The 21,910-nt window shown below is 44.2% G+C and overlaps 1 protein-coding gene across 1 annotated transcript in view; it reads left to right on the top strand.

Annotated features, from left to right (window-relative positions):
- The window catches only part of LOC126204227 (uncharacterized), a 193,841-nt gene that overhangs the window by 47,756 nt on the left and 124,175 nt on the right, over window positions 1–21,910 (top strand). Inside the window, exons 4-5 of the mRNA XM_049938623.1 lie at window positions 11,903–12,028; window positions 18,781–18,925. Coding sequence (XP_049794580.1) covers window positions 11,903–12,028; window positions 18,781–18,925 — 271 coding nt within the window. The remainder of the gene's footprint in view (window positions 1–11,902; window positions 12,029–18,780; window positions 18,926–21,910) is intronic.

Raw genomic sequence — 21,910 nt, 5'->3', positions numbered from 1 at the left:
TGCAGATACTGGGTCTGGGAGATGAAGATGCAGATGACAGGAAACTGTGGAAGCTGGACTGAGTGAGGCCAAGGACCGGTTCTGGTTTGTGTGGCCAGTATAAGTAAGTAAGTACATCAATTTATCAACTGGGTACCAAACTCGTTTTAGCTACTGTTGCGGCGTGCTGCTGCACTATTGGTCGGGAATTTCACTTTGCACCGGACTCCAGACTTCTACTTGAAAAGTAAAAATCTAAGTAGGTAATTTTATTGTATTTTATTTTATTTTTGAGGTGGCAGTCAAGGCTTCAAACTCACAATGAGAAGCTTTGTTAGGTGAAAAGGTATTTCGTGACTCAATGCTTTTGTTATATTAATGCATCTACACTATTTAAGGAGCTAATTGATGATTTTGTCAGTCTTAAACTATTAACTTTTTTCCATCATACACTAATATTAAATTGAAACAATAATTCTCCTGTTACGTAATATTAATGGTTGTCTCAGTCACTTTCCAGCGTTTTAGCTATAACTCTGAAACAAAAAGAGCATTACCAAGCAAACTATTACTTGGGTGTCTTAGTGCATCTGAATTCCATTTCGTGTATGGATGAGTTGGTAAAGCTATGACTGTGGCACTTGCATAATGGCATGGTTTCCAGGTGGTGGACAAGAACGTGGCAGCAGGGTTCATCTTGGCAAAGTATACAATGGCAATAACTCTGACACCGTCATGACTTAGACCCAACTTTGAGGGATTTTGAAGCAATAGTTGTACCTCACGTCATGCCTTGGAACAAAGTGTGCCACAGTAGTAATATATCAGTCTCTTCCCTCTACCCGAAGTGTTATATCAAATTCATTCTGGATGTTTCCTTACTTTCGATTACACATCACACAGTCTTCGATGTACAGATGAAATAATTTATTAGCAGCTTTCATTTCTGTTAAATAACAACCTCTTGTCCCACTTGAGAGAACACCTGCATTTGCGAAGAATACTGTATTTCAAAGGCGGTCCTGAGACGCTCAGTTCGCCTGTACCTGTCCTAATTTGCAAACCCTCAGGATTTCTAGTCCTCAGGATCATCCACTGTATCGTCTTAAACCTGTTGCTGCGACAAGCGGTTGATGCTTCTCTGGTGTACCCCTATCATATAATTGTTTGGGGATGCTTATTCGTCCAGGTTTCTTCTCTCCCATGTCTTGCTATTTCATAGAGACATCACATACTTCAAAACTATTGTAATTAATTTGGCAAAAGAAGCAACTGCATACCTTCTGTTTGGGTGAAAACATTAACAAAATATATACAATGGAAAAGTTTGTCTGGTCAGAGTTCCACGTACAACAAAAATTTTATTTACCTCCACACAAAAACGCTAGTATCAAGGGCTGAAATATGGAAAAATAATCATATTTAATAGCCTAGTGATAAATAAATGAACAAAATGGAATACATTGGTGAAATATTTGAGGCATCCTTGCGTCATTCCAATTCAAACACACTTCTTGAACGTTTTAGGATTGAAGTGAGACGAAAAACGAAAATTTAGAAGGCTTGTGATCCCGTGCTTGTAATCGCAAAACGTAGGCTTCAGACGATACTTCCCTAAGTATGAGTATAAATTGCCCCTCAATACTAAAAATACACTCCTGGAAATGGAAAAAATAACACATTGACACCGGTGTGTCAGACCCACCATACTTGCTCCGGACACTGCGAGAGGGCTGTACAAGCAATGATCACACGCACGGCACAGCGGACACACCAGGAACCGCGGTGTTGGCCGTCGAATGGCGCTAGCTGCGCAGCATTTGTGCACCGCCGCCGTCAGTGTCAGCCAGTTTGCCGTGGCATACGGAGCTCCATCGCAGTCTTTAACACTGGTAGCATGCCGCGACAGCGTGGACGTGAACCGTATGTGCAGTTGACGGACTTTGAGCGAGGGCGTATAGTGGGCATGCGGGAGGCCGGGTGGACGTACCGCCGAATTGCTCAACACGTGGGGCGTGAGGTCTCCACAGTACATCGATGTTGTCGCCAGTGGTCGGCGGAAGGTGCACGTGCCCGTCGACCTGGGACCGGACCGCAGCGACGCACGGATGCACGCCAAGACCGTAGGATCCTACGCAGTGCCGTAGGGGACCGCACCGCCACTTCCCAGCAAATTAGGGACACTGTTGCTCCTGGGGTATCGGCGAGGACCATTCGCAACCGTCTCCATGAAGCTGGGCTACGGTCCCGCACACCGTTAGGCCGTCTTCCGCTCACGCCCCAACATCGTGCAGCCCGCCTCCAGTGGTGTCGCGACAGGCGTGAATGGAGGGACGAATGGAGACGTGTCGTCTTCAGCGATGAGAGTCGCTTCTGCCTTGGTGCCAATGATGGTCGTATGCGTGTTTGGCGCCGTGCAGGTGAGCGCCACAATCAGGACTGCATACGACCGAGGCACACAGGGCCAACACCCGGCATCACGGTGTGGGGAGCGATCTCCTACACTGGCCGTACACCACTGGTGATCGTCGAGGGGACACTGAATAGTGCACGGTACATCCAAACCGTCATCGAACCCATCGTTCTACCATTCCTAGACCGTCAAGGGAACCTGCTGTTCCAACAGGACAATGCACGTCCGCATGTATCCCGTGCCACCCAACGTGCTCTAGAAGGTGTAAGTCAACTACCCTGGCCAGCAAGATCTCCGGATCTGTCCCCCATTGAGCATGTTTGGGACTGGATGAAGCGTCGTCTCACGCGGTCTGCACGTCCAGCACGAACGCTGGTCCAACTGAGGCGCCAGGTGGAAATGGCATGGCAAGCCGTTCCACAGGACTACATCCAGCATCTCTACGATCGTCTCCATGGGAGAATAGCAGCCTGCGTTGCTGCGAAAGGTGGATATACACTGTACTAGTGCCGACATTGTGCATGCTCTGTTGCCTGTGTCTATGTGCCTGTGGTTCTGTCAGTGTGATCATGTGATGTATCTGACCCCAGGAATGTGTCAATAAAGTTTCCCCTTCCTGGGACAATGAATTCACGGTGTTCTTATTTCAATTTCCAGGAGTGTATATATTCCACTGATACGTGGCGTTCGTATAGCCGAACACTACGAGCGTCCCACTGGTGTGCCTTCTTTTGCTTGGGAGGTATTCAGAGGTGTGTTAACAATAGTTCATCTCCCTCACGTGACTGGTAAGGGCAACTTCACCACCAAAACTTGTAGCTCCACTCTCTCCTACACTCTTCCTCATACTGCTAATTGCCCCTGAGTCTCAAGAGCTATGGTACTATATATTCGGAGACACGACATTCAGGTACACCGTATATCTTGCATTGGTCCTTCACTTCTCCATTCATCAAGTGGTTTCTCTAAATTCCTAGATCCTCTGATACACAGTTTCACATATCGTTCCTAGCCTCTGGAAGATTACCAGGTGGCCATAAACTGCCAGACATGACCTTTCCATTGGACACTCAGCTCGTCAGAACCAGAAAATTCACTCTTTCTACTAGAGACTTTCCATGGACTATCGTCTTTATGCATAGCGTAAAATATCTGTTCTCCTTTCATTCCATGCACTTTACGTGTAATAGCCATCTGTAGCATTTCGTATCAAATGTTTGTATTTCCTGTTTGTATCTGCCAACTGTCTAGTCCTCTGACTACGAAAGCTTTAGTTACGAAGTCCAAACTTGTTTTAGAGGGCTTAACTAAGACTATGCAAAAACGTGTAAAGGAAACCACCCCCGTCGCCAAATCAGCTTCATATTATTCCATGCATAACCAATCTGTTACTGAACACTGGACTATTTGACTTGCATCCACATTTTTACAGGTAAAACGCGAATAATAATTAGCGTTGCCTACACTGTTATGTTGTATATCTTGCTGTTCCACTCGTGTTTACTCATGACACAGTACGAAAAGAAACGGGCACTCACGCCCTACCACACGCACTTGAACTGGGATAACTGTTACTGCAGTGTCTTGACACGTTGATGAATTGGGTACAAGCAACTATTATTCACGTTTTGCCTGTACATGTTGGGGAAGATACTTGAAAATGTCCTCACGAGATGAAACTGTGCGGTTAAATTTATAAACAAATTTCAGGAAAAGTATTTCGGAAGAATATCATCCATACAATCCCGAAGCGAAAAAAAGATAACTGTGAGGACTATCACAATATCAGCGTAACAGCTAATGCATCGAAGTTGCGACCTATAATAATACATGATGATCATGAGGTCGCATACTCCGAGGAGCGTAGGGGACGATGCGCTGTACTAGGAAAGGTCCTAGTGGAAGTGGTTTGCCATTGCCTTCCTCCGACCGTAATGGGGATGAATGATGACGATGAAGACGACACAACAACAACCAGTCATCACGAGGCAGGAAACGTTCCTGATCCCGCCAGGAATCGAACCCGGGTCCCCCTGCGCAGGAAGCGAGAACGCAACCGTAAAACCAGGAGCTGCGGACAATGATACATAGTACATAATATATAGGAGAATCGAAAGCAAAATTGAGAATCTCTTAGATGACCATCAGTTTGGCTTTTGGGGAGGTAAAGGAAACAGCTAGACAGCTCTGAAGTTGTGGCTGATAGAGAAAGCAACATTTACGAAAACTGAAGGTATGTTCATAGTATTTATCGACGTACAAAAAGAGGTCAATAGTACGGAATTGTGGAACATATTCGAAATTCGCAGAGAAATAGAGTAAGTGCACAATACGCATGTCAGACAAGAGGCAACAATAAGAATGGAAGCCGAAGAACAAAGCGTCTGGATTAAAAAGGGTATCAGACAGAGATACTGTCTTTCGCCCCCAGTGTTCTATCGAAGAAAAATGACAGAAGCAAAAGAAAGGTTCAAGAATGAGATTAAAATTCACTGTCAAAGGATATCAATGATAAGATTCGCTGAAAGCACTAAAGAATAATAACAGTACACGATGAACTGAATGAACAATCAAATGAGCTTAAATGGACTGAGTGTAAACCGAAGGAAAAGGAAAGTAATGAGGAGAAACAGAGATGAGATTAGCGGTCACTTAACATGAAATTGGGGACCGCAAAGCAGACGAAATGAAGGAGTTCTGCTACTCGGGAAGCAAAACGGATTAAGCTAAGAGAAAATAAAAAGCAGACTACAGACTAGTACAGGCAAAGAGATCTTTCCTGTCAAGAGAATTCTACTGGTACCAAGCATCGGCCATAATTTGGGATGAAATGTTTGAGAATGTACATCTGCAGCACAAAATGATATGGTAGTGACCCGTGGACTGTAGAAAAACCGTAGGAGAAAATAATTTAAACGTTTGCGCAGTAGATGGATGGTGAAAATTTGATGGACTTATAAGGAAACAGGAGGCGAGGAAAGGAACACAAAGAAAATAATTACAGGAACAAGGGACAGGACGACAGGCCACGCGTTAAAACATCGGAGACTAACTTCCATGGTACTAGATGGAGCTGTAGAAGATAAAAACTGTAGGGGAGGATACAGTTTGGGATAAACCCAAGAAATAATTTAGGTCGCAGCGTGCAAGTGCTACTCTGAGATAAATAAGTTAGGTGGCCGGAACAAACCAGTCGGCATATCGATGACTAGGGAAGAATTATGATTCAAGTGTGTATCTGTACGGGGATCAGTGTTCGTGCATTGAGGTAGTGTTATCGTATTTCAGGCAAGCCTAGAGAGAGCGATGAGTGTACAAACTGTGTCTTCTCCTCTGGAGCAGCACAGAAGCACCATCTTTGCTGCGAGTAGTTCTTCCTTGTCTTTGGCGGCGACCGTCATTGAATGAGACATTGCTGATTGTTCTCGAATCTGACCTAGGTTATTGTTGCACATTGCGACTGAGGATGAGCTCCTGTCACTGTTGACTATTTCTACCTCCATCTGCATTCTAAACGGTACCTTCAAGTGAACTTATGGGTCCAGGTATGCATTCAGGAACGACGTTACGAAAGCAGGAATATACACTGATAAGCCAGAACATTATGAGCACCGACCTGCTATCGATATGAACCCGTCGAGGCGGTAGCAGCGTCATCTGGCGAATAATAACTGCTAGTCAGACATACACACGGTGCATGTAGTCTCACTGAGCGTTCTGTCTGTGTGTAGAATGGGGAAGGCGCGTGATGTCTGATGGTCCTGAGTCTCGGCACGAGCATTCCGAAACTGCACGACTTGTCGGGTGTAATAGACGTGCCACGGGGAGTGCCTTCAACACGTGGTGACACCAAAGTGAAACGTCGTGGTGTTGCACAGCCACCCCTCATTACAGATATAGGACCTCGTGAGCTGGGCAGACTGCTGAAACAGTACAGGCGACAGACTGTGGCGGAACTAACATCAGACTTTAACGCTGGGTAGAGTACAAGTGCGTCTGCACACGGTGCACCAAACACTACTAAAGATGGGTCTCCACAGCCAACGACACATGCATGTACCATTGTTAACACCACGACATCGGCAACTGCGACTGAAACGGACACATGACCATTGGCACTTGACGTTGGCGCATTGGAAAAGCGTTGGATGGTCTGACGAATCCCAATATCTTCTTCACACCGCTGGGAGGGCGCGAAATTTTCGTATTTTCGTCTTCCAGGGTAATAGCTTCTCGACACCTGTATTGCAGGACGGAGACAAGCTGGCGACGGTTCCATTATGCTCTGTGGAACATTCAGATGGCCATCCATTCGACCAGTGCAGATCGTGCAAGACACCAAGACGGCCAAGGACTATCGTACACTGACTGTAGGAAACGTACACCCCTTCATAACAATCATGTCTCTGTAAAGCTAGAGGCGTTTTTCAACAAGATAATGCGGCATATCACGAGGTCAGTAATGGAGCGGTATGAGATATACAATTGGGAATTACAATTGTTCTGCTGGTCCCCCATGTCGTCAGAACTGAGTTTCATCGAACACATCTGTGATATGACTGAACTATGCATGACAGCTCATCACCTCCATCCCCGAAATTAATGGGATTTAGGTGGCCTGGGGTGTACAGATGTGGTGCAGACTTCCTCCACCGACCAATCAGGGCATCACTCCTTCCATGCCACGACGCGTCGCCGCTGTTATCCGTGCCAAAGGCGGACATACCCCGTTACTAGGTAGGTCGTCATAATTTTGTGGCTGATGAGAGTAGCTGTATTACTGTAGACGTAACAAAAGCTTATGTACACACTGTCATACAAGGACCAACGCAACTTTCGCATGCAAAATAACTGCTAAGTAACATAGTTCGATGAAACATGGACCATACATAGAAAGAAATACTACTGGAAAGTACAGTCCCGGACATGATACAAAGTAACTGAAAAAAAAAAAACGCAATGAGACGAACAGGAATGACACTTTTGTTCAAAGAAATAATTACACGAAAGTAACCGTGATTATACCCGGCCACAAGTATATGTTGGTGCTTTACCTAACTGACATGACTCATGTATCATTCATAATTCGTTTAAAGGCATTACCATTTTTATTGTATTCTAGTCAATTAATAAAGATTAAAAACCTGTAATCAATAAAGTCAGTGACTCCAAGGATGGAGTCGTCTACTTTTATATTAATTCCTTCTCCTTCCTAGTGGTTGTTTTGGTGTACTATTGTGATTTAGCTGGGCATGTGACGAGCGAGGCTGGACACAGCTGCCCCGACCAGTTGCATATAAAGATTTCGGCATTCTGTGAGAAGTACGAGAGATGTTTTGTTGACAGGCATTATCTTCTCTTTGTAAAGAGCTGGGCTAACATTCTCGCGCTGCTTTATGCCAGATGAACAACCTCTTGTCAGAGAGTTACTCGCCGGTTAATCTTAAGAAACAGCAGAGCGGGAGAAGTCATGAGGCCAGATTCTGACAAATGCGGACGTGGTGAATAATGTACTGGTCGAGGAAGGAAACTTAGCTGAGGACAGAAAGAGTAACTCAGAAACTACACTCCTGGAAATTGAAATAAGAACACCGTGAATTCATTGTCCCAGGAAGGGGAAACTTTATTGACACATTCCTGGGGTCAGATACATCACATGATCACACTGACAGAACCACAGGCACATAGACACAGGCAACAGAGCATGCACAATGTCGGCACTAGTACAGTGTATATACACCTTTCGCAGCAATGCAGGCTGCTATTCTCCCATGGAGACGATCGTAGAGATGCTGGATGTAGTCCTGTGGAACGGCTTGCCATGCCATTTCCACCTGGCGCCTCAGTTGGACCAGCGTTCGTGCTGGACGTGCAGACCGCGTGAGACGACGCTTCATCCAGTCCCAAACATGCTCAATGGGGGACAGATCCGGAGATCTTGCTGGCCAGGGTAGTTGACGTACACCTTCTAGAGCACGTTGGGTGGCACGGGATACATGCGGACGTGCATTGTCCTGTTGGAACAGCAAGTTCCCTTGCCGGTCTAGGAATGGTAGAACGATGGGTTCGATGACGGTTTGGATGTACCGTGCACTATTCAGTGTCCCCTCGACGATCACCAGTGGTGTACGGCCAGTGTAGGAGATCGCTCCCCACACCATGATGCCGGGTGTTGGCCCTGTGTGCCTCGGTCGTATGCAGTCCTGATTGTGGCGCTCACCTGCACGGCGCCAAACACGCATACGACCATCATTGGCACCAAGGCAGAAGCGACTCTCATCGCTGAAGACGACACGTCTCCATTCGTCCCTCCATTCACGCCTGTCGCGACACCACTGGAGGCGGGCTGCACGATGTTGGGGCGTGAGCGGAAGACGGCCTAACGGTGTGCGGGACCGTAGCCCAGCTTCATGGAGACGGTTGCGAATGGTCCTCGCCGATACCCCAGGAGCAACAGTGTCCCTAATTTGCTGGGAAGTGGCGGTGCGGTCCCCTACGGCACTGCGTAGGATCCTACGGTCTTGGCGTGCATCCGTGCGTCGCTGCGGTCCGGTCCCAGGTCGACGGGCACGTGCACCTTCCGCCGACCACTGACGACAACATCGATGTACTGTGGAGACCTCACGCCCCACGTGTTGAGCAATTCGGCGGTACGTCCACCCGGCCTCCCGCATGCCCACTATACGCCCTCGCTCAAAGTCCGTCAACTGCACATACGGTTCACGTCCACGCTGTCGCGGCATGCTACCAGTGTTAAAGACTGCGATGGAGCTCCGTATGCCACGGCAAACTGGCTGACACTGACGGCGGCGGTGCACAAATGCTGCGCAGCTAGCGCCATTCGACGGCCAACACCGCGGTTCCTGGTGTGTCCGCTGTGCCGTGCGTGTGATCATTGCTTGTACAGCCCTCTCGCAGTGTCCGGAGCAAGTATGGTGGGTCTGACACACCGGTGTCAATGTGTTCTTTTTTCCATTTCCAGGAGTGTATTTAAGGATTGCTTACGTGGTAGTGGAATGATTGGTCAATACTACAAAACCTTTAAAAGGAGAGAAGGTTGTTGTCTTGCAACGTAAAATATGATTGACCAAAACTTTCCAGATCCGTTTTCATTGGTTCAGGGCATTTGCATGGACCTGTATGGCAAAGCAGAAAGTCTGCAGACAAGGGAGAGGACTCGTTTGGAGGCGTGGCGTGATGCACTGTATCTGGAGACAAGGTAGAGCGCTGATATGTTAAGTCTGTAGCAGATCACGGTGCTCGTTTCTTTCCACGTAGCTGAATGTGAAATATGATGAGAAATTGCAGCTTGGGCGAGTAGGTTATGAGAAGTACTGTGCGTTTGTAGGCGTGTCAGTACGATCAAATACATTCTGCGAATCGTATGTTTTTCCCGAATGACTGAACCATAGATGACTATCAGTAAAGGGGTTTTCACGTATAGTTTTCCACTCTCCTGGTGGATCAGATAATGACCACGTTTCTACCAAATATTTATCTTTCCATAATTCACTTGTACATTAGAGATTTATTCAGTTCAGCTGAAGTATCCAGCCTTTATCAGAACATTCAAGTGTTAGATTGGTTCTGTCGAAGGTTAATAACGAGTAATTTTATAATTATTTGGAATTTTGTGACGGTGTGGATTCATTAATAATTTCTTATTTGTGCATGTCAACCGGAGACTATAAAAAAGAGAAGTTAATGTCGACCGTCGTTTCATTTCATAGTGAGATGATGACGCTGTTATATTTTGCGAGGTACAACACCTATCTCCCTTGTTTGCTTGTGCCACGACTGCTTTTTCTAAATTATCGTGAGCTACCGGCCAGTCCAACGGATGTGGATCATCCTGACATCGACAGAGGTTTGTCGAAAGCTCAGCTATTTCTCGCAAAGTCTTTACCAACCTGCTGACGATCAAAGGGGCATGTTTCGGAGCATGCATTGTCGTCAATGATGATGAGCACTCTAGTGAAGAACCGTTTCCCTCCGTTTGTAATGTCTAGAGGACCAACATGAAGTGTGTGTGTGTGTGTGTGTGTGTGTGTGTGTGTGTGTGTGTGCGGGTGAGGAGGGGGGGGTGAAGAAATACGTGTTCTGTGCCGGAAATTATGAAATATCAAGGTTCGGACGATGCCAACTCCAGAAATGTGGACTTTCTTGCAATAAGGTGTAACAAAGAGCAACTACCAGAAATAGATTAGCTGTTTTACCAACCAATCCCAGTGTTGTTTTACGTGTTTTTTTTACATTAATCTCCACTGGATAATGTATTATGTTAATTATACAGAAACGTAGCTTCCAAAACACGTTTTCTTGCAAATTTACTATGGCAGAAAATATTTAAACGGAAAACTCATGAAAGTAATGAAATATACATGACAAATTTTACAAAAAGAAGTGTTATAGAAGGCATTATCGGTTTACCGCTTACTCAGTTTGTGTTGTATTAGTCAGAGGCGTTTTAGCTGGTTGCTTTTACTGTCACCCAGTGGCATTTCTTCAGACGATTCCAGTTTTCTACTGTTTATGGTTTTTAATCTTCCTATCAATCCAACATTTCCTAATTCATTGGATACACTGCATTTAACGGCAGTTCATTGAATATGTAATTGTAGATCGTTAAGTGAAAAACTTGACATCTATATTCGTATTAATGATATCACATTTTATTGCTTGCTGCACGGAACTGTTCACCGTAGTGTCAAAGAAAATACGGTGTACGTTAATACGACACGATAGACCAGTACACAATCCAGTTGTCTCACACCGCATAATGCTTTCATGGAAGACATTTGACATTTGTATTGATCAGGTTCTGATGTTTTGTCTAAACCATGTCTCATTAGTGATCAAAACGTGGCCCACTGCAACAATGTTAATAATTTACTGAATCCATTTGCAGTATACAAAACCATTTTCTGTGCCTTCAATTTCCGCATACTACGAACATGATATGCACGAAATTTTACCTTTCACAAAAGTTTATGGGATCTACCACAAGAACTTTGAAGTTGGACAGATACTCACATCAAATTTTCCGATGGCGAACACAGCTTCAAATTCCTCACCAAAGACAGTTTTACGTGTGTCAAAATGGCCAGTCTCCAGGTTCTCTTCTTTTCTGCTAACCTATACGCATTCCCGGAAACAGACGATTTATTTCATTGTTGTTCAGTTGTTCAGCACTGCAGTATCTGTACATTTCCTAGGAAATGCGTGTACAAAATGTGTAAACGGACGATTGGCAAAATACGACATGTTTACTAAACAATGAACAGCCCAATACTACCAACGCCACGTGACCTATACCAATTACACTGGTGTCTTCGTTTGTTGTAGTTAATAACTGCGGAGCTATCTTGCGTTGGCTGATTCAAGAAATATAATGTAACTCCTACTGATAGGTACATGTATTGTCATGTATGCGTCGTTTCGATCGCACTGTATTGTACAAATGATCATTGACTGTCTGATTTACATATAGATGCCAGCCTTATTCTGCAGGTTCCGTGATGGTCGCAGTAACGAATTTCCTTGTTCTGGGGACTGCGGCCAGCCAAGGCAGTTTCAGGATTACAGCACAAATTACAAGAGCAGACATCGCACAGGCTTCCACGGCCAAGATGTGAGGTAAGCCACAGGCGCCGCACGCCGCCTTCACATATGACCCCATCTGAATCAGTTCATTCACCTAATGTTTAATAACACTGATTAATAATATTTCTATTTTCAGAGGCTTGTGCTGTGCTGTGTTTTGATGCGAGATAGTACAGGGTTCCACGTCTTGCTAAGAGGAAAATCATTTTCTCTATTAAACAAATTGTCCGACAACCTCATTTCAGCTACCTTTTTATTTACAGTGTTTCAAAAACCGGAAGCGCTGGTAACTGTCACAGTCTCATCAAATGTCATCCCGTGTACTTTGTTTAAGCAATGTTCTGCTACAGCTGATATTTTAGGCTGTTGTAGCCACGTGTGACGGTGATGTTCCTCACATCTATCCTGAACTATACGAATAGAACAGTTGATGTGAGAATACCCACATTGACGCGGAAAAATGCCAGATTTACGAAGTCCCAGATAATTTTTCGCAAGACAATAATGCTCTAATCTTGGAATGTTGACGGCAAACACTCCTAATGTTCAGAATTTTTAAAATTCTTCCAGTCTTAAACGATATGCCTCCACATAAGGAATAAAGGCCCTAGATCTACGCTCCTCTTCATGCACCTCCGGGGATGGTCAAAGCGTCATAGTACGAAGAAGCTCCTTTTCAGAGTATCGATTTCAATTAAACAAACCCATCAAATATACAAAATTCTCGGGGTTAAACTGTCCGCGTCGGAACTGACATATGCTCTGCCATTACGTCATTATGTACGTTTTCTGTATGGAGGCCTACATAAGACGATGATTTGTAGCCAGGACGTCAGTTTTCAGTGGGACTCAGCAGCAACAACAGATGACGAATTGACAGATCGCCGAAATATCGAATCATGTTGAGTTTACTATCAAGCGGTAAACCGGAGGCGACTATCAAGAATTATTACGTTAGAAAACGAGGTGCCACTCTGCCTCCAAAGGTTGCAAACGTATTTCTGAATCACCCTCTCCACTTCTGGAAAATCGATCCTCTAAATTCTGAGTACATCAACATCATTTAGGAACTCGAGAGGCTGCCCACAGAAATAACTATCCCACTTAACGCGAGTCATATTTTCTGATGGAAAATGGATTCTCGACGTCCTATAATGGGGCACAATGCACGCGACTGTATCGAGATTAGCACACTCCCTTCAGCCCTTCTGAATCCTGTGTTCTTTGCATAGAAACGCTGTCCCGACACTATGATTAGTCTCAGCGGCATCATTTTAAAAACTCTATATTACCCCATCAAGCGTCTGTAAAGGTGTGTGTAGGAATTTTGTTACCTAGTGAAGCTTTCACCTATGCCCGACAGGCGTCAAATGAAGAACATGTATCGGCTTCATCTTTTTCCCCTATCTGCCGCTAGTCAGACGATATGGTACGCTCATATGTGGACTTCGTTCTGTGCACCTGTGTTGTTGCATCTTCAAGTCCGAACAACCCCATCTTCTGATGGCGATCGATACAGTAATGTAACTAGCTACCTCATTTAGTCCGGTAACTGAGGTGTTTCGTGTAGTCCAGCAGTCCACTCCATTCTGAAACGAAACTCCCCTTCATACCAATTGGCCATATAAAAGTATTTAATTGGCCATATAAAAGTATTGTCTCGTGGTTCATCGCGTTCATTTTATGTAGAGGTGAGCCCATACTATGTCATACGGTTGCCAGCCTGCTGCTTTTTGCTGGAAACTAATCATTTCATGCCGTATGACCGTCTTTTCGAAATGAGTGTAATAGAACAAGTGCCATCTTGATTACTAGGAAGAAGACAAAGCAAAAATTAAATATCAAACTGTAAAATGGTTACGAAAGTGAATTTAGAAGCACACTGTCAGGAAAGAAGGAAATGCCTGAAAGAGAACGCACTCATAGAAATATTCGTGTACAGCAGTTAATTTTTTGAGACCTTCAACACCGTAATTAATGATGAAGACTGTACTGGATAAGTTAGTTTTCATGAGACCGCAGAAAAGTTATACTTCAACATTTAAACTTCCAGTCGTAAAATAAAATTTATGAATCATGGACGTGTTTTTAGAGATGCGTCAATTGCTAGAGAGCGAAAAGAGCTTAAGGTATACTACAATACATTGCAATCGATCTGACGTAAATACGGCAATAATGCACAAGAATTAAAATGACCTCTAGACAGAGAGCTAGCGTTTGTAAGCTGATACTAGAGATAAACTGGCACTGAATCTTAGTGTGTTGAAATTTCCTATCGTGCGGTCAATGTCACTGTGTCGACTGGTCGGTGGTGGCCAGACAGTGCTTCATCCTTCCATACGATAATCCTGACTGATCTGCTGCTTTACAGCATTCTGAATCTGGTGCTCCAAAGAGCCACACAGTCTGAGCAGATTTTCAAAATAAAATGAAGGTGATGAATTTGTTAGATTCCTGGAATCGTATTAAGAAGGGAAGTGGTTTAAATATCCAGCTGGCCCTCCTGCTTTGCATTTTACATGGTAAATTACTTGAGCCTGAAGCCAAGATAGTCTGTTCGGAAAATATACAGCTAGTGGTATTGCAAGCCTGTATCCAGGTGATCGTCCGGTTTGTCTGCTTACTTGTATGTGACGATACATTGCACTCTAGGCTTCATTTCTTCCTCCTTTAAATTAATGCTTTGCATAAGAATGTCCCTCATAAAACGGCGCTTGAGAAAAATTGAGACGTGGAAACGTTTAATTTAAGGTTGTACTATACGTTACACCATTAATAGCGCCAATTAATTTTTCTCTTCGAGAAATTAAGATTGCTTGTTTGTTTGCGTGCTTGCCTGTTTAGCGTTTATTTTAGCTATTATGGGTTTTCTTCCGTTATAAGCCTGGTCTGGTTATTGTTATGACATCGATCTTCTAGAAATAACATGTAATGTCAACTCTTAGTTTAAGATGTTAATTCAAACTATTTTCGCTTGGAAATGGCACTTGGGTACTTACTTTCGGGTTCACATTCATATTTTTGCTCCAACTTGACGGATGTGTGTGTAAAAAAACAACATCGAGATACTTCACATAAACATTATACACTTTGGTGCTGCTGACGTATTTCTTAAGGCGTTTTACATTTGAAAAGAAAATGATGACAACTGACAAGCATCATAGATGTAGAAAGTCGTGAATTTGAAGTTCTGTTCTGTCTTAAATAAAGGGTGATTCGTAGATCGAAATATGAATGCCGCACACCTGTTGGTGATGACAAACTTAAACTAGCTACTGATTTATTTCACTTTCTTGAAGTCCTGAGCAATAGTATTTAAAGTAAAACCGGTCTTCAACAACTACATATTACCAATTGATTAATTACGTTTCATAAGCAAACTTTAGTTTTTAACTATTTATGGAGAGTATCTTTTTTAACCATTCTGATATTCGATCTGACTTTTATCTGCCTATTTAGAGGGTTACATGCTTTTAGAGGTGAAAATAACTTTGCGTTACAACTTACAATTGACAGTAATGTTTTGGACACCTGTTTGACCTAAACACTGCACTTTCTTGCGATTCAGACGTATATTTGGTAGATCAGTGCAGATTAGTCATCAAAACGTCATCATAGCGACGCTAATGAGCAGATAAGCAGTTGTTGGCATCTCACTAAGAAAATTAATGGGTATCATTTAATTCCAATACGATGGATGTAGAGGAATTTGGGCAAAGTTTAAACAGGGCAGTGCTTGCCGAGTAAGGGGATTGAGGACGGCAAAGCTCCACCGCGGTTCAACATCAAACTTCAAAAACCGTCGAGAAAGCAGAGACTGTAGCACCTAGGAGAATTCTGGTCCTACTTCAAATCGATAAGCGAGCCGAAGGCTTATGTCCAGTTACTCGTGTGGTAGTAAAATACAGTAAAAGGAAAGATAAAGTCTTAAACACCGTGTTTAAGATATCGTTGACACAGGAGGATGCTGCAAACGTACCGTTGTTTGACTGTCATACAGACTCCCGTATAGAGGACATCGCAATACGGATCACTGGCGTAGAGAACCAATTGAAAACAAGTTATTCGCCAGGACCGGATAAAATCCCAATTCGGCATTACAGAGAGTACATTAAGGCATTGCCCCAGACTTCGCTTGTGCTTAAAATCTATCTCATGTCCCGGGCAAAGCTCCAAGCTCCTGAAAAAAAAGGATGAGGTGACAACTGTGTACAAGATGGTAAAGAAACGATCGGTAAAATTACAGAAAGTTACTAGAACATCGGTTTGCTGCTAAATTATTGAAAATATTCTCTGTTCCAGCAAAATAAATTTCCTTAAGACAGATTGCCTTTGGTCTACAAACCACACGGATATCGAAAGCATCGCTCGCGCGACTCTCATCTTCCCCTTTTGAGCACCATATCGGGTCATTGATGAAGAGCAGGACACAGATTCATACTCCTAAATTTCCTGGAAGCGTTTGATGCGGTGCCCCACTGCAGACCGTTAACGAAGCTCCGAGCATGCAGAAAAGGTTCCCAGATACGTTAGTGACTCGAACGTTTCTTAAGTAACAGAACACAGCACATTGTCCTCAGGGCGAGTGTTCAACAGAGACAAGTTTCTCATCCGGACTGCCCTAAGAGAGTGTGATAGGCCCACTTTTATTGTCCATATACATTTATGATGTCCCGGATAGCTCGAGCCGCAATCAATGGCTGTTTGAAAATGATGCTGTGATGTACGGGAAGGTGTCATCGTGGAATCAGTGTAGGAGGATACAAGATGACAGCCGAAATTTATATTTACTATAAATAGTGACAGCTTGCTCTAAATGTAAAAAATGTACGTTAATGCAGATAAGTAATTAAAAAACAACCGACAATGTTCATATACAGCATTAGTAGTGCACAGCTTGACACAGTCTCGTCCATTAAATATCTAGGCGTAGCAATGCAAAGCGATATGAAATGGAACGAGCATGTGCAGAGTGTGGTAGAGAAGGCGAATGGTCGGCTTCGGTTTATTGGGAGAAATTTAGGGAAGTGTGGTTCATTTACAAAGCAGAAGGAGGAAGGAACACTGGTGCGGCCCATTATTCAGCACTGCTGGCGCGCTTGGGATCCCCTACAAGTCGGATTAACGGGAGACACTGAAACAACCGAGACTCGGCTCGCTTGATTTCTTACTGGTACTTTTCACCAGTACGTGAGTATTGAAGAGATGTTCCGCGAGCTCAAGAGTTAACCTCAGGAGAGAAAATGCCGTTCTCTTCACGGAGCATTATTAAGGAAATTTAGATAACCAGCGTGTGAAACTGACTGTAGAACGAGTCTGGTCTGTGAATAAGGACCGCGAAGATAAGGAAGGATTAATTAACGCTCATCCGTAAGCGTATAAAAATGTGATTATCACACGATCTATTTACTATTATCACATTGTTCACTGGCGTCAATGTTGTGTACAGGACGGTGATATTAGCTGATAATGGGTATAGCGTTAGAATATGATTTAAATTACCTGTTGTGTACGTAGCGCGTATGGTGACTGATAGTGACAACTGAATAAACAGTGAAGTACTAGTTCTTTGCATTAGTAAACATGTACATTCCAGAACGATGTTGTACGCTGGGGATAACGTGATTGAGACTGCATTGTTTTGAACAGACTCGTCTTTTATTCGGAAGGATTTAAGGTCCAATATCCATCCATAATCTTGATATACAGTTTTGGTGGTTTCCCTTAATTACTTAAGACAAATGACGGAATGGTCCTTACTTTAAGGCCACGGCCAACTAATTACTGCCTGTCCAATTTATGTCAGATTAGAACTGTAAGAATGTAAATACCTGTAAGTATAGAAATTATTTCTTTTCCTTTTCTTAAATTGCAGTAGCATAACACGTCCAGTATCACTGTAAAAGCGACTTACGGATGAATACAACCACAAGATGTTTCCTTAAGAGCGTTCAAAAATTTAACAGGACGTAGAGCATGCTCCACTGAACAATTTGAGCTAGGGAATCTGGGGTCGGAGGCGGCAGCTTAAGGAGATAACAGGAAAAAATCATATTACTGTGTAGTAGTTTCTTCATTAGCTACTGGAAATACCATCATTTACGCAATGAGCGTACCATTTGTTCTGTGTCTTACAAAATATGCTGAAACTGACAGCGATGGACCTGACTGCAAGCATGACAGCAGCGGACAAGATTCTGACGTACCACGCCAAGGATATCTGTTATTCCGTATCCACTGGGGTCTCATACACAAATGACTTTCCGTATGATCTCATACACAAATGACTTTCCGTATGAAATAACCAAGAGGATTCAGGTCAGGTGACCTCGCAGGCGGTGAAATAGCACCTCCCCTTCCAATCCAGCAACCAGGCAGTATCGGCACTGCTCCGTCGTACTATACTGTACGTCTCTGAATAGCACGGAGTAATGAATGGGTCTGTCGTTCATTCATAGCACGTTCTGTCATGAGACAATGTAAATACGATAAGGTAAAGCCGCCTTATTGACAAGCAAACAAAACCTATATCAAGCCTTCCTGGTATCAGGCTCGTTCTCCTGGTTTCCTTCCAGGAAATAAGAATGTATATAAATAAAGAGCACAGTTGGTGTTATCAATATCTTCTTGAGCTGACTTCTCCGAGTGTAGGTTCCCTACCTCAAATTGTTCAGTGGAGCATTCTCTAAGTCCTGTTACATTTTTGCACGCGCTTACTGGTACACAGTGTACGTCTATTACTAACTGTAAAGGGTTTTGATATTTGATTTGTCACCCTTGCTCAGGTTTCCCGAGAGCACCAGTGGTGGAGATCCTCTTCAGTACGCGCAGCTAGCGGGCTACAAGTTTTCCGGAGGGCCAAACAGCATCCAGGACGTCATCCGCTACCTCACGGAGGACCAGCCGGACAATCGTCCGCACCACCCAAAGGTATCTCGTGCACTGTGCTACCTGCAGTCCCTCTGATTCTCACTGGTGCCACACCTCGACCTGTCCCATGTTTGAGCGCTTTGTTTTGGTTTCTACTGATCGACATACTCTTGAATATGGAATGCTTTACACAACTTGCAGTATCATCATCAAAACCTATCATCAAAACCTATCATCCATAAACCAACTTTTGGTGTATGGAGGAAGGTCGGATGTTTCCCTTGTGAATGGTTTGTAGGAAGAACAACTGTCTATTAGCCTTCACTGGGGTCCGAGTCCTGCAGAAGATACGGGACGCAGCCTACACAAAAATACGCTCAGCTGCCTACACGTTAGGCGCAACTTAAGGTTAACCTCCTAAGAGGGCGCGCTCGACAATTGCTATGTTCTACATTCCCTTTACGTCATACTGATAGTTCCCAAATCAGCATTCATGTGCAGAAGTGGATATCAGCAGGCACACGGCTTCGTGTAGTTGAATAAAACATAAGGTCAACAAACTTCCTCAATACAAGACAATGTACAGTCGCCACTGTCAGCGAGAAGAGCCAAACTGGACAGAATTCAATATGCTAGCGATTGGTCGATGAGAGGATACGGAACAAAGACGGCCTAAAGAACTTTTGTCCGGAGACCCATGGTTTCCATGCTAGAGACCATTTGTTCATACATTGTTATAGAGACTGTGGTCTAATACGTGCTGTACCATGAAACCACAGTTACAGTATGTGGTGAAAATGGTTTCCTTGTGCCTCAATGCATGCGTGTACACGCCATTCGCATCGCCCACGCTGCATCCAAACTGTGTCAAAGACAGCATGAATACGCTGCTCCAGTGTCTCCACATCTGGAATGGGCTCTGCATAAACTATACTTTTAAGGTAGCCCCGTAACTGCAAATCTCACGGGTTGAGACTCCGTGAACAAAAAGGCGACGCAACTGGACTCCGTCGTCCGATCCATCGACCAGAGAAGACACGATTGAGATGGGTCCGGACGGTAACTGCGAAGTGGGCTGGAGCACCAGCATGTAGCAGCCACATAGCCGAATTATAAGTGAAACATATTTCAGCAGGGGAAGCAAAGTCACCCGCAAGAAACGCCGGTAGTTTTGGCCTGTTAGGCGACTTGGAAGGAAAATTGGACCCAAAATATAATCGCCAATATCCCATCTCACATATTCCGGCTTCACCGATGCTGATGCTTTGCTGTCACCATACCGTTCTGCATACTATCCCACAGGTGACTATTATGAAAGCTGAAAATAACACGCCACGTAGGGGTGGCGTCATATGTGAATATGACGGATGACAAAAATCACGGTATTGTGGTTGTCTGATGAAGAAACCAGTGACAAACTGCTCCCAATGTGGAGTGGCGGTCGCTAGTACATCCTGCACACGCCGTAAGTGATAACAACTGTCATGGAGAATGCTCCACACGTTCGTCTGTGTAACTGCCTGGTACCGATATGGCGATCGCCTTTCATAGCAAATGATCACATTTTCCTCCAGGTCTGATATCCGAACACTTCGGGTACTTCCTTCACGATATTCTGTTTCCTGAAACGACCCTGTCTCAGACAAACGGCAAAACACTGTCGAAAACATTGAATGCTGTGGTTGTTGTCGGCGGGGACTGGCCTCCTGATACAATCTTGCTGCTCGCCTCCCGTTGCTATTTGCCTTTCCGCGAGTACACACCATGTCGGCAAGCTCTCGATTCGAATACGGAACGATTGTGTACAACGCTGTGTCACATCCACTGCAACGTAAGTCAACAAGACAAGTGAATCAGACACAGCATTACCAATTGCTATGGCAGGGAGGGCGCTATGGCATGACGTTCGATGAACAGAACCATTCTCTAGCAGGAAACGATGCGTATTGTAACTGTGACTGTATGGTACAGCGCGTATTAGAGCGCAGTCTCTGTCATAAAGTACGATTGAATAAATAACCCCTTGCATGGAAACCATGTGTTTCCGGACATAAGTTCATTAGACGTTTATTGTTCTGTATCCTCTAATCGAGCAATCCCTAGAGTTTGCACACGGTGGAAAAAATCACCCCGTGTAAATGACGCTAATCATAAATCCATGAATTTAGGACAAAGTCAGCGTTTAAAGACGGATGAGTACTAATGTAGGAGGGTCGGTCAAAAAGTAATGCCTCCCATTTTTTTTCTACTTAAAGAAATTAAGTTAAGTGAAAAATTTGAATTTGGCGCCATTCCTCAAACCTTCTTCTGCAATCCACTGCAGTAGTAACTTTCTGTGTCAACAGGTGGCAGCACAGCAGAAGTTTGTAAGATGGCCGACATCGATGTTCGTTTGAGACAGCGTTGTGTGATTGAATTCTTGAATGCAGAAGGTGAAACGCCCATACGCATTCATGAAAGACTGAAGAAGGTGTATGGTGTTGTGACAGTGGACAGCACTGTTAGACGATGGGTTCGTCGTTGTAAGGAAGCTGAAGGGCAAACACCGTTGACTGACGAAAAGCGGAGCGGCAGGCCGGTGAGTGCAGTGACTCCACACAACATTCAGCAAGTTGATGACATCATTCGTGGTGACCGTCGGGTGACTGCAGATGAAGTGTGTCGCATTATTTCTCTTAGTAAAGGCAGTGTGATCACGATTATTAAACAATTGGGGTACTCAAAAGTTTGTGCACGGTGGGTTCCAAGAATGTTAACCGATCAGAATAAAGAGGCAAGGAAAACAATAGCCTCCCAACACTTGCAGCGCTTCCGTTTGGAGGGAGATGAGTTTCTGAAAAAAATTGTGACCGGGTACGAAACATGGGTGCATTTTTTTGAACCCGAATCAAAGAGGCAGTCAATGGAGTGGCGTCACACAAGCTCGCCGAGGAAGAAAAAATTCAAAACTGTGCGATCGGCAGGGAAAGTTATGGCAACAGTTTTCTGGGATACAGAGGGTGTGATTCTGGTTGATTTTTTGGAGCAGGGATGCACAATAAATTC

Source organism: Schistocerca nitens, chromosome 9 (assembly GCF_023898315.1).
Source record: "Schistocerca nitens isolate TAMUIC-IGC-003100 chromosome 9, iqSchNite1.1, whole genome shotgun sequence".
Classification (NCBI taxonomy): Eukaryota; Metazoa; Arthropoda; class Insecta; order Orthoptera; family Acrididae; genus Schistocerca; species Schistocerca nitens.
Note: the sequence above shows the minus strand (reverse complement) of the source record. Positions and strands in the feature narration are given on the sequence as shown.